Source organism: Lemur catta, chromosome 15, assembly GCF_020740605.2.
Source record: "Lemur catta isolate mLemCat1 chromosome 15, mLemCat1.pri, whole genome shotgun sequence".
In the NCBI taxonomy this organism is placed as follows: domain Eukaryota; kingdom Metazoa; phylum Chordata; class Mammalia; order Primates; family Lemuridae; genus Lemur; species Lemur catta.
Window position 1 is genome coordinate 18,895,397 of NC_059142.1, and position 13,059 is coordinate 18,908,455.

The window sequence follows — 13,059 nt, forward strand, 5'->3', positions numbered from 1 at the left end:
GATTTTGAGAATAAGCACCACAGGCCTCCAGCTCACACCCAGGAAGACCTTACTGATGTTTTATTTAAATCAGTGTGGCTGACCCTTAAACTGGTTTTCTTTTTTTTCTCTTGTGGAAATAGAAAAGAGTTGTCATTTATACAAAAAGCAGAACAATGCCTCATTATGCTTATTCCCTCATGTCTGCCAGAGGGGGTGGGGATGGGAATATAGTGGATGTGGTGCATGTAGTAGACTCAGGAGTGACCCGAGTCCTGATGAGATTTGGAGCAGGGCGTGGGGGATTTTGGGAAACCATCCCAAGGCTGGCCCTTGGCTTTGGGCCCTGCGGGCGCTTGGCAAAGCGGAGGCAATTTGGAAATCCCCAGCAGCTGAGAGTCTTCAGAGAGCAGTGGGCCTACTGGACTAGCCAGTCAGGTGGTCCCTGCAGGCAGCCAGCACCTGACTGCCTAGTTTTTAGGGACTGACTCCTGGTCTGGGCAGAGAGGACAAGCCCAGGCGTCCCTGCTTGGGCTCTGTGCTGGGAAATGGTGTGGTGGCACCAGGCTCTGAGCAAACCTTTGGGTGTGCCAAGGCAGGGGCTGGGGGTAGTGCTGGAGCCCCAAGCCTCAGTGACCACCTCTGGGGCAGGGATTTGTGGCTCACCCTGCCATGCCCACTGACCCTCCTGATTGCTTGTCGCGACCCCTCCCCACAACACAGACTCTAGGCGTCGCTGGTGTCTTCTGACCTTATATTCATGTATTCATTTTACTCCATCAATAAACATTCATTAAACGCCTACTATATGTAGAACAGTTTTAGGCTCTGGGGATAGAGCGGTGAGAGCAAAGTGAACGCTGCAGACCTGAGTTCGATTCCCGATCAGGGAACTAAAAAAAAAAAAAAGTGGGCGTTGAGCTCATCCCTGCTTCTTCGGGTACGGCGAGAAGCCATCTTGCCGCTACGGCCCCCTCAGGCCTCGAGCTCCCCGGGGACGCCCCCTGGGGGCGGGCTGCGGAGGCCGGCCCCGTGGAGGTGAAGTCCCGCAGCCTGGGCAGCGCGGGCGGGTCTGTGAGAAGGCGGCGGACGCCCTCTGCTGGGCTCCGGCGGCGCTGCAGGGCGGTGCATCCCGGGGCTTCCCGCGCATGTGCCGGGCCTGGCTCCGCCCACGCGCCGGCCGGCGGGTGGGGCCAGGAAGCGCGGGCCGGGACGGGGGCCCGGGGCTGCCTCCGCCGGCCGTGACCGGCGCGGAGTGTCTGGGCGGGATTCCGGGGCGTGCGTGTTGGTCACTCCAGGTTTCCTCTCGGCCCTCCTTGCCCTCTCTGAGACCATCCCTAGGCTTCTTTAAGGGGGTCTGTCCTCTTGCATTTCAGGATTCATTGGTCCTCTGTGCCGCTAAAATTTCCCCCCAAATCTTGGTACCTTAAAGGGTACCCATCGCTGTCTATTAACACTGTTATTTTGTACAGAGAAGACATTTGTTACACGCACACACACAAATAGGAATAAAGGGTAATTCCTCCCAAGAAAGGGAAGACACTCTTGCGCTGGCATTTTCTTTGAGGACAAGGGAAACTAGTACTGGTCCTGTAGGGCTGGCGCTCAGGAACCTCTGAAGCCGTCATCTGAGAGAGTGCACCTGTCACCGTGCTGGCTGGTGCCCTCTACCCCAGGGAGCAAGTGCTCCAGGTCGTCCCCAGCCTTGGGGGCTGAGTGCTTGAAACAGGACTTCCCTAAATAAAGAGTTCTATTGGTGACATTTTATATATTGCAAACTTGTCACACAAGTATTATATAATTAGTATCCATTTATGGAGACAGGGTTTATCGACTTTTTAAAAAAGGAGTTTTGATTTACAGGGAAACTAGAGGGACAAATGGGATCAGAGGAGTATCTTTTTGTTAAGATATTAAATAGAACCACAGTCTCAGTGTTTTCTAAACTCTTTCGTTTTAAACCAGCCTCCATCTTTCTTCCCTGTTTTGCATAGTGGCTTCACACTGTCCTCTCAAACTCCCAAGCTCTTTAGTTCCTTTACCTACACCTACCCCTACCCCCACCCCCTTGTGTCCATTTCCCATCCTCCCCCAATAGTCACCAAGTCCTGCTGATTTTTTCATTTGCATCACCCTCTTTTCCCCATCCATTGCCAGAATCCTAGGCAGACCCTCTTCATCTCTCATCTGGCCCTCACCTTGACTTTCTAATGATATTTCAGCTTCTAGCCTCCTTCCCTTCCCTAGTATCCTGTTAGATCAGCATCCCTAAAGCACAGGTTAAATCGTGCCCCTTCACCTTCCAGAAGCCTGGAGCGCCTCTCATTGTTTTCCAGGCAGGTGGTAGTGTGGAAGGAGCAGGACGCTGGGGTTATTTAACCTCTGTAAACCTCTGTTTCCTAGTCCGCAATCCCCCTTTTCAACATTACCTCCCAGGGATTTGCCAGGAAAAGGAGAAGCACTGTGTCTCTGCCTGCCTCATGGCTAGTCTCTGTATGTGCTTTCTTTTTCCTTGGACTGCTTACATGGCTGTGGTCTCAGGTACAGATCTTTCAGTTGCAAGTGACAGAAAGCCCAGCTCAACTGGCTTAAAAAGAAGGAACGCATTGGCTCAAATATTTGAAAAGTCCAGGAGTTGAACTGGCTATAGGCTCAGCCTTTCCTGGAAACATAAGCAGTATGACCAGGATCCAGGCCGTTTGTTTCTCTCAGCTCATCTAGACTGACTTGGTCCTCAGACAAGTAATGACAAAATGGCACAGCCCCAGGTTCAAGTCTTATGGGAAGAAAAGTGTGACTTTTTCAATAATCCTAGTCAGAGTTTGAGTATGTGTCTTTGAAACTGATTGGATCACATGCCCTCCATGAACCAATCCGTATAGCTTGGAGATATGATACTGTCATTGGCTAGGCCCAAGTCACAGGCTAGTCTAGGTCCCCATAGGGAAACTGGGGTGCTATAATCAGAGGATGGAGGAATGGGCAGCAGGCAGCAGAAACAACAGGTCTGCTACGACATACACCTCTTGACTGGGACCTACCTACCTTCCTGGCTTTGTCTCTCCTTGTTTCCCTCTATGTGTCCTACACTTCATCCAAACTTACTGTCCACATCTCATTTTTCCCATCTCTGCCTTTTCTTCTACTACTACTACTTTCCCCTGGAATTCCGCTCCTACCTCATCTCCACATTATAAAATCCCTTCTCCCTTTCATGGCCTAGCTCCAAGCTGTCTGTAAGCTGTCTGCCCAACTCCCCCACTGGAAAAGGTCTCTGCTTCTGAACTTCCCTAGAATGTTACTGACGCCCAGTTGGAGCTCTGAGCACATTTCTGACTTGAATTATAATTATTGGGATACATTTGTTATCTCCCCTGCTGGTCTGTATGTCTTTTGAAATCAGGAAGGATGTTTGCATCATCTTGTTTCACTCACTCACTCAAACATGTATCACTTGTCATATCTGAGCAGGGCCCAGTGCTAAGTGGGTGCTGGGGAAACAAGGAACAACACACCTCGGCCTCAAGAAGCTCACAGTCTAGTTTTGGGGAGGCCCCAAACGAAGCAGGTATGGTGCTTGCCCACAGTGCTCACCTCGGGGTATACATGTCACAGCTAGTTGAATAAGTCAACAAGCTCCTCCACCCCGCAGAGCCTGCTGTCTGGACTGCCCCCAGCTCTGCTTGGCCACTTGGCCGGGCAGAGTGCCTGAAACAGAGCCAGGGACCTTTCACGCACCCACATCACCAACGTGGGAGAGCAGAGTAGTTGAAGTTGTCACCTCACATGGGGGTCCCCTTGTTCCCCAGTTCTGTTCAGCTGGCTTAGTGTGCCTGCACCTTTCAGATCAGTTGGCTAAATCCAGTGGATTTTTATGGAACACCTGTTGTGTGCCTGGTGCTGGGAAATGAGATGGGATATAAAGGAAGCAGGAAATGGCCCCTGCTCTCCAGGGAGAACAGGCTTAAACATACGACACAAATTGATTACCGTTCAGAACTTTAGTTATGCTGTGTAGTCATGGCATATGCACAATAAACTTTAATAAATTCAACTATATGCTTGTGCAAGAAACTACATCACTGCAGTCTAAAATTATAAATCTGGGCCGGGTGCAGTAGCTCACACCTCTAATCCCAGCACTTTGAGAGGCTGAGGCAGGAGGATCACTTGAGGCCAGTTCAAAACCAGCCTGGCAACATAGTGAGAGACACCTCCCTGCCCCCATCTCTACAAAAAATAAAAATAAAAATATTGTCTAGACATGGTGGCTCATGCCTGCCTATAGTCAGTCCCAGGTACTCAGGAGGTTGAGGTGGGAGGATCACTTGAGCCCAGAAGTTTTTTTTTGTTGTTTGTTTGTTTGTTTGTTTGTTTAGTTCATTCCAGAGAAGGAATGGGTCAACCCTGGTGAGTGGAGGGGACTGAGCCCAGAAGTTTGAGGCTGCAATGAGCTATGATCATGCCACTGCATTCCAGCTTGGGTGACAGAGTGAGATCCTGACACTAAAAAATAAATAAATAAAATTGTAAACCCATGTGCACTATACTTTGTTTGCAACTTAAGGGAGTTTCAGGAGTTTTTTTGACTGTATTCTATTTTTGCCTTACATGTATACTTTAGAATCTAATTCCATGTGGTTGGTGTGTGACTCCACTGTATACAATAGAGCACCATATCGAGTATGATCAAGAACCACTATATGTATGTGATGTGTTAGGTATAGACAGTAGTGCTGTGGTATTTAACGGTAATTCAATGATATTAATAATTTAATTACTACCTACAATTCACCAGGCCTGATGTCAGGTACTTTACGTGTACTGTCTCTGCCAGTTTCATAACAGCCCCACAAGATAGGTATTATACTATTTAAAGGCAACAGAAGTGGAAACTCTAAGAAGTCAAATAACTTTCCCTTAGGTCAGACAGCAAGAAAGAGGCCGGGCTGGGATTCAGACCCAGGCGCGTGAATCTGCCAAGTTCATGCTCTTTGCGCTGCACTTCCAGGCAGGTCTTGGGTTTCAGGGAAGGCTGCATAAAAGAGGCAGGATTCAAGATGGGCCTTGAGAGATGGGGAGGGTTGGGCAGCGTGGAGAGGCACTCACAAGTAAAGGCCCTGGTGGTGGTGACAAGGGCAGGGGACGTGGGGAGATCTGTCTGAGAGAGGGTGAGAGAGTGAGAGCCAGGCTGGCTGGGAAGAGGGAGAAGAGACCAGAGAAGTGAAGGTGGGGTGTTGCAGATTATGGCTGTCTGAGGAGGCAGGCCGAGGGGCCTGGGGGTGGCCTGGCTGGCAGTGGGAGTGCCTGCATGGCCTGCGGAGCCATCGCTTAGCCTTCCTAAAGACATGGACCATGCCCTGAGGAGGCACCACCCTTTGAGCAGCAGAGGGCCTGGTTGTGGTTGGGTGTGAAGCTGCGTGGGCTGCCGGGGCCTCTGGTTTCCCCCTCCGAACGAAGAGCTGTGCCCTTTTCACTAGGGGAAGCGAAACTGCTTTGAGATGATCTCTGTCAGTTCCACCAAAGGTCTCAGAGACAGAATTGACAGGGGTTAGTCATCTGAATAGAAAAGAGGAGTGGATGGGCGCTTGGTTACTCGTAACTCAGAACACGACTGTGCAGATGAAGTGGCACCTCGGTCCCCCAGAAGTCGTCTTCTGGAGCACTGCTGAATGGCAGTGGGCCCAGAGGGCCCTTGCGCAGCCACAGTAGAGGATAGCAAGTCCTCGTGTGAAAACCCAGGACCCAGGCCCTCCACTCGCAGGAGAACCTGCAGGTTTCCCTGACATCCCGCTTGTTCTGCTTTGGACACCTCCTATCTGCCCTGGTTATCTGGTTTCCTAGCCTTTGGCAGAAAAAGCGTATTAGAAGGAAGTGAGACTGCTGGAGACAGTCACGCTGACAGGCGAGTGACAGCTGACAGCCTGATGGGGCAGGGGACAAAAGAACTAAGAATCAGACATACAGACACAAAGGGCGTCTGGCCTTCCTAATATAGGCATATCCAAGGCTTCAGTTTGGCAGCGGTGCCTGGGAGGGGTCTGGTGCCCTGTGACAGAGGCGTGGGGCAGTGGTGGGGCAGCAGCCGTCCTGTAGCCAGGCTGGAAAGTTGGAGTCTTCACAGTGGGGACGACGTGCCCTTCGGTACGGGATGGAGGGGAAATGGATTGAGCTCGAGAGGGGAATCTCAGAGTTTGAGATCTTTGAGATGAATTCAGAGTGTTTTGCTTAAGAAAGTAGAGAGTATGTAAAATGTTTGCTATTTTTATGATTGTAAATAGGATTTGGAAAACTACTTAAAATAGAAAATATTTTGTCCCTTAAAAGAGGTAGGCTTCAGTGACCTGGAAATTTTGCTTATGATGCCACTTTTTTCCCCTCTAATGATCAGAGATAGATAATAATAGTTAAAATTTATTGAAAACTAATGTGCTGGACACCATTCTTAGATCTTTGTATGTACTAATTCTTTTAACCCCTATAAACACGTGATGTGGTAGGTGCTATTATTTTCCCATGTTACAGATGAAGAAATTGAACCACAGAGAGGTCAAGTTGTGTAGTTTACTACGTAGAAGAGCCAAGATTAAATGGGGCAGTCTGACTCTGGAGGTCTTGCCCTTAGCCATGGTACATGACAAAAAATTCCTTTTTTTGAGATAGGGTCTTGCTCTGTCACCTGGGCTAGAGTTCAGTGGTGTCAGCCTAGCTCACTGCAACCTCAAACTCCTGGGCTCTAGCAATCCTCCTGCCTCAGCCTCCCGAGTAGCTGGGACTACAAGCACCAGGCAACACACCTGACTAATTTTTCTATTTTTTGTAGAGATGGGGGTCTCACTCTTGCTCAAGCAATCCTCCCGCTTCAGCCTCACAAAGCGCTAGGATTACAGGCATGAGCCACCAAACCCAGCCAAAAAATTCCTTTTAAGCAGTGGTTCTCAGCCTTTAATGTGCATCAGAATCACCTGGAAGCCCAGTTAAAACACAGATGCCACACCCCTTATCCAGAGTTCTTGGTGCAGTAGGTCTGGAGTGGGGCCCTGGAATTTGCATTTCTGACAAGTCCCCAGGTGATGTTGATGCTGCTGGTCTGAGAACTTTGAGAACAAAGCTCTTTCACATATATTCTGATCAGTCTCATACCAACTGGCTAAAAGGGTCAGTACAGGTCTAATCCCCATTTTACAGATGAGGGATATTTAAGTCACCTGCCCATGTTCACACGGCAAAGTCATTCATTCTTTCATTCATTTAACAAATGGGCACATCTGTGCTCAGCCTCATGCTGGCCTCAGAGTCGAGCAGTTCTCAGCCTTGGCTACGTGTAATAATTATGTGGGGAGCTTTAAAAATCCCAGGCCCCAGGCCACCCTCCTAGACCAATGAGTCAGAAACTGAGAGGGAAAGGGTGGGATCCAGGCACCAGTAATTTTAAAGTCCCACAGGGGATTTCAGTGAGCAGCTGAGGTTGGCACCACTGTGCTACGAAGGCACTGGAGAGGCAGAGACCTGTGACACTGCGTGTGCTTCAGAAGGGCCAGGGGATCCCCCAGAAAAAATACCACTCCCTAGTGAGCAGGGGCTGTGTCCGAATGGCCTATGTGGCTGTATGACGATGTGACTTGGACAGTGTGTGGCGGGTAGGAGGCAGAGCTGGGTTGTGGTCTTCTCAGTCAGTGCTACCAATCTCTTCACGGAGAAAGTAATATAATTTACAGGACCTGCTGGCTCCTAGAACTGACCAGGGGTGACAGGCCCAGAGTCTCTGCCAGTCTGGTTAGGAGATAGCTCTGCTCCAGGGCTTCCTAGCACCTCCCCCACCCTACCCGACCTTTTTTTTTTTTTTTTTTTTTTCCTGGAGAGGAAGAAGGAGGCAATGACTGTTTCCTTTTTTCTGCAGAGCTGACATCTTCTGAGACTTGCAGGTCCTGTCTTTTTGCTTCTTCCCATTTGGTTCCCAGCTCCCATTTCAGCCTCTCAGGGGGTCTTGAGCCCTGGTCTGGGCATCTTGTCGCGATAACTGGGGAGCCAGGCCAGGACGTGTCTTCACAAGGAACACTGGCTTTGCATTGGCAGCCGTTGCTCATTGGCCAGACACCCACAATTTCCTCTGTCTGCAGAGCTAAGGCTCACCTACCACACCCCACCCACCCCACCCTCGTCTGTGCCTGCGCAGTCACTGGCTTGGGTGGGGGAGAGGGATGTACACATAGAGAGTGTGATTGATTCTCTGCATGTCCCCAGTGTGTTTATCCCAGTGAGGCAGCAACAGTGGTCTCAGACTGATTGTGTGGGTCTGTGCTCCCGCTGGACTTTACAGGACTGCTGTGTGGCTGCTGTTTGGGCACAGTGTGCAGTGGGCCCCATGTGTTGTATTGGATGTGACGTTAGTGGCTGTCTTGGCCTCTGCTGCAGTAATTAGATGGCTGGGGTAGACCTATGATTTGTGTGTTCTTGAGAACACTGGGCTGTGATTGAGTGTTCGTGCATGCTGGGGTGTGCGTGCGTGTGTGTGTGTGTGTGTGTGTGTGTGTGTGTGTGTGTGTGTGTGTGTGTGTGGCTGTGTGTACGTGAATGTGCATGTGCTCGTCTCAATCTTGGCCTGTAGGGCCGGGGGCTGCAGGTCTCAAATTCCTCTGCTATTTTTAGGGGCCGTATCAGCTCAGCTGTCCGGGAGCCTGGGTGTGTGTCAGTAGGAAAGTCCCACCCTCCCTGTCCCATGCCCCTAACCCCCCAACTCTGCCTGCCCCCCTCCCTATGCCCTCACTCCAAGAGCCTCCTCCTTCCCTTCCACACACGCTGTATCACCTCTCCCGCCTGGCGTACCTGGTACCCGCAGTCCCGCAGACCACTTGCTCTCTCGGCTGGCTCTGGCCAGGGCTGGGCAGCTCCGGCGGGAGGGGCCTGGGGGAGGGCGGGACGGGGGCGGGGCGCAGGCAGTGCTATTTTGAGCCGCTAAAGGAGCAGCATCAGAGGGAGTCTCCTTGCTCTGGGCTGCTCCAGGCCAGGCCATGCGGGTGAGTGTCCCTCTGACCCCCCAGTCCGGAAATGTCCCAAGCTCCTCTTGCTGTTTCCTCATTTAGGAAAGGAGGGACCTTCTGTTATTTCCCCAGATGTGGCTGAAATAGGTGAGGAAAGAAGGGTGGGGCTGCCTTGGGGCTCGTGGTGGAGCCTCTTGGTAGGAGGAGAATCACCCAGCCCCGGAAGCCTCAACACCCCTCAGAGGCCAGGGACAGGGCATCCCGGGCCTGGGTACTGACTTGAGGAGCTTTGGAGGGGCACTGTCTTCTAAACTCAGTTTCCTGGGACTGCGTCTGCCATCCCACAGCCCATGACACACCTTCCCCGCAAACCATAAGTGCTTTTGCAGCCTTCATTCCTTAGAATGCTACTTTTTTAAAAGCCTTGGAAACCCAGCACCCCAAGGTCTGTGGCAGTCTTGTCCCCTACCTTGTGTTGTCAGTATAGCCCTCTACCCTCTCTTCCTCCTAGCTAGACAGGAGAGAGGGTCTTGAGAGGAGTTGGTCCTGGGAGGTGCCAGGGACCCCCCTTGCCACTGTCCCCAAGAACAGGCTCAGCATGGCTGCCTTCATTTCTGTGCACAGGACACTTGGAAGGGGCACAGATGGCATCTTGGGAATGCCCTGACTGTCCGTAAGTCTCTTCTTTAGCAGAGATTACTCCACAGAAGTAAGTTCCTTAAAAAAGCAAGTGAGGAGAGACATAGCTGCCTCCCAGTCCATTCTGTTCCCCCCACTCTACCCCTCCCAGCCACCAAGGGTAAGGTTTTCAGTTGTGTCAGCAGTTGGCAGAGTGTGTGGGCCGGCCTGGTGCGGAGGTGTATCAGGAGCCTGAGATGTGCCCAGAGTGCTTGTATCTCTCCGTGCCCAGGGACTGGCCCACCTCGGCCCCCAAACTGGCACAGGGGTCGAGGTGTGTGGGGGCCAGGTGGGGGTGGGGTAGAGAGAGCTCCTCACGCTGAGAGGTGGGTGCTTGCTAGTCTAGCTTACTCCCCACCCCTCCTCAGGCCCCCAGGCCCCCAGTGCCAGGTCACAGATTCAGGGCCATACTTGATGCTGGCCAGGCAGATGGCACAGTGCCCTGCAGAGGGGCAGTGAGCATCCCCAGGGAAGGGAGGCCTCCAGCCGATCTGGCTGTTAGAGGAGGAAACTCAGGCCCTTCTGCAACTGCAGTGGCAGCAGGAAGCCATTCCAGTGCACCTGCTTCCTCCGGGCTGGCCGGCAGTGACGGTGGGCTCTCAGCTGCTTTCTCTTCCGCCCTGGGGTGGGGGAGGGCTCTGGCTGAAAGGGCCAGAGTGTCCCAGCCAGGTTCTGTTCCCCCTCCTCCTCTGGTTGGCAGCATGGCCTTCAGGACGCTCCCTGCAGAGCTCCCCTTCCTCTCAAGCAGCTCTGTGTGAAGTGTGTTCGGGTCATGGGTGGAGGGGCAGGTCATCTGTGGACACCCCTGCTCTCCACCCAAGCTGCTGTTCTGGCAGCTGGCGTCGGGGAAGGACAACAGTGTGGGTGAACTGAGGGACGTGGAGGGCAGGGTTTGCCGCTATTCCTGAAAGTGAGCCTTGGAGGCTCTTGCTAGAGGACCTGGGTCTGAGTCCCAGATCTGCCACTTGCCGTAGGAGGCCTTGGGAAAGTCACTTGACTTTCTGAGCCTCCTTTTGCTCATTTGTAAAGTAGCAGTTGTAGTAGTATCTGCTTCAGAGGGATGTTGTGAGGATCAAATGAGAATGCAGGTAAAGGATTCAGCACAGGGCCTGGCACAGAGTAAATGCTCCACAACCATGAACTGTTATTACTATTATTGCTATTATTTCTTCCCTTCTCCTTCACCCCCCAACCCCTAATTCCTTAGATAAGTTAGTGCTAGGTTGGGACTGGCAGGGAGAGGGTCTCCTGGGAGCTTCCCTCAGTCCCTCAGAATGGGAAGGGACAGAGAGGAGAGAAGGAGGCTGTGCCTCTTGTCCCTCACGATGACATGGCCTGAGTATGTGCACATGTGGGCAGAGGGGGCGAGGCAGGGAAGGTACCTCTGGGCACTCTCTCTCAGGGTTACCTGCCACTCTGGGTTTGCAGTGTGCAGATGTCTGGCATGGACGCTTGGGCCTCAGTGCATTTGTCCAGGCCTGGCATTCCAGGCCCGGGGGCTGCCTGGCGGATAGAATTATTCTCCTGAGAGCATTTGTGTCCCCAGTCCCTCCTGTGAGGGGCGTGGAGGATGGCACGTTAAGGGAGGGTGAGCCCTGCTGGCACTGTGGGGGGTAAAATCCAGCCTGGCTCCATGAGTGCCAGAATCTTCCGGGGCTGAGGCTAGATGGTCCCTCAGCATGTTTCTTGGATTTCTCTTCTTTGAGAACAAATGCTTCTAGCTATTATCTCCTTTGCTTGTTCTTTTTTATTGACTGCTTAGCCATCTTCACAATAAAAATAAGCAGTAAGTAACAAATACATAACAAAACAAATACCAAGTGTGTCTATTCCATCTCATTCACACAGTTTACGAGAGTATTATGATCGCTGTTTGCATACTATTTAGGTTCTAGCTTTTGTGATTAATGTTATTTTATGTGGAGTTTTCCATATGGTTACCTTGACCGCATGTTTGTCAGTTTAAATGGCAATATGACAATACATTGTACCGAAGCATCATACTTTACCTAACTGTTCCCTAATTCTAGGCATTTGGGTCATTTCCAATTTGGAGCTGTTTTATAGAGTGCATCCATAAAAATCTTTGCATGGGTTTGTGGGCTTTTTCTTTCTCTTTCTTTCTTTTAGTCAGCTCCTTGGACATATGTTCCTAGGCCAGAGGATGATGCATTTTGTGGGTATTGTTGTTCCACAAAGAGCTACTAAGCAATTTCAAAGTGCCCCTGCCCTCCCTCCGAAATTCATGGCATTGAGTTCACTATCGATTTGTTGTTGTTGAGTTTCGAGATTATACCTCCCTGATTTGTACCACATCCTGGGAGTCAGGATATGCATCATTCTCTGTAGTTTACAGTTGGAGAAAGACCAGAGGGGAACAAGAGGTTTATGCAAAGAACCCCCATTCCAGCACTATCCTGCAGCTAACATTTATTAAGTGCCTGCAGTATGATGGGTCAGATAGAGTCCTGCTCAGGAGGAAATCAATCTGAGAATGACACAGATACACCAAGACCTATCCTGGTTGTGAATCCCAGCTCTGCCACTCTCTGGTCATGGGGTTCTCAGCACCTCCCCTTCTCTGTTTCCTTATCTAGAAAGTGGCTTGTTGTGAGGATCAAATGAGGAGACAGGTATGAAGTGCCTACCCCTGTGCCTGGCTCATAGAAAGTGTTCAGTGAGTGTTGGTTTCTTTTTCCTTCCCTCAAGGGAAGAGGACAGAAGTGCTACAGAGGGTGGAGGTGGTCAGAGCCTCAGAGTGGCAGGATCATGGTTGAGTCTCCCTTTGCAAGTCCAGAAACTTACATTTGGAAAAGTTGAGCACTAGCAAACACCGCACTATCAATCCATGCTTTGGCTTAACCCAGGTCTCCTAAACCTCGGCGCTGATGAAGTCTGTCAACCAGATTTGGCTACCAAGGATGACTCAGCCCCTCTGATGCTGGCCTAACATAGCAGAAAAGGTGGGCACTGAGGAAGCGGCACAGGCTTTGGAGTCAGACCGACTTGGGTTCAAACCTGAGTTCCACTTCTTACAAGCTTTGTGACTTAATCTTTTTCTGAGTCTTTTTCCTCATCAGCAAATGGGAATAATACTAATTCCCATATCAGGAAATTATTGTAAGATTTATGTTAGAAAATAAATGTTCAATACCTTGTACAGGGCCCATCTCATTCTTGGTGCTCCGTATTAAGTGCCTGAAAGCTGTAGCCAGGGGACAGGTCAGGGAAGAGAGGCCTTGGCTCTGAGCACCCTTGCTCCACAAAGCCATTATTCCCAGCACGGGGAGTGACTATAGCAGAGACATCAACACCATCTTTGGGGCCTGAGTTCCTTATCTGTTTTGTATTGAATAAAGATAACTTCCTCTTGATCCTAAGCAAATCTTAGTTAAAATCCAGTGATAAGGAAGAGAAGAAA

General features: G+C 50.9%; 1 protein-coding gene across 10 annotated transcripts in view; it reads left to right on the forward strand.

The window, feature by feature from the left end:
* Positions 1 to 13,059, forward strand: part of MYO18A (myosin XVIIIA) — a 92,386-nt gene that overhangs the window by 23,756 nt on the left and 55,571 nt on the right. The window contains exon 1 of one of the 10 annotated variants that reach the window (XM_045525318.1): positions 8,921 to 8,996. The exons of the other annotated variants lie outside the window; for them this stretch is intronic. Coding sequence (XP_045381274.1) covers positions 8,991 to 8,996 — 6 coding nt within the window. The 5' untranslated portion in view covers positions 8,921 to 8,990. Of the gene's footprint in view, positions 1 to 8,920; positions 8,997 to 13,059 lie in introns of those variants that run through there. 10 annotated transcript variants of the gene reach the window in all.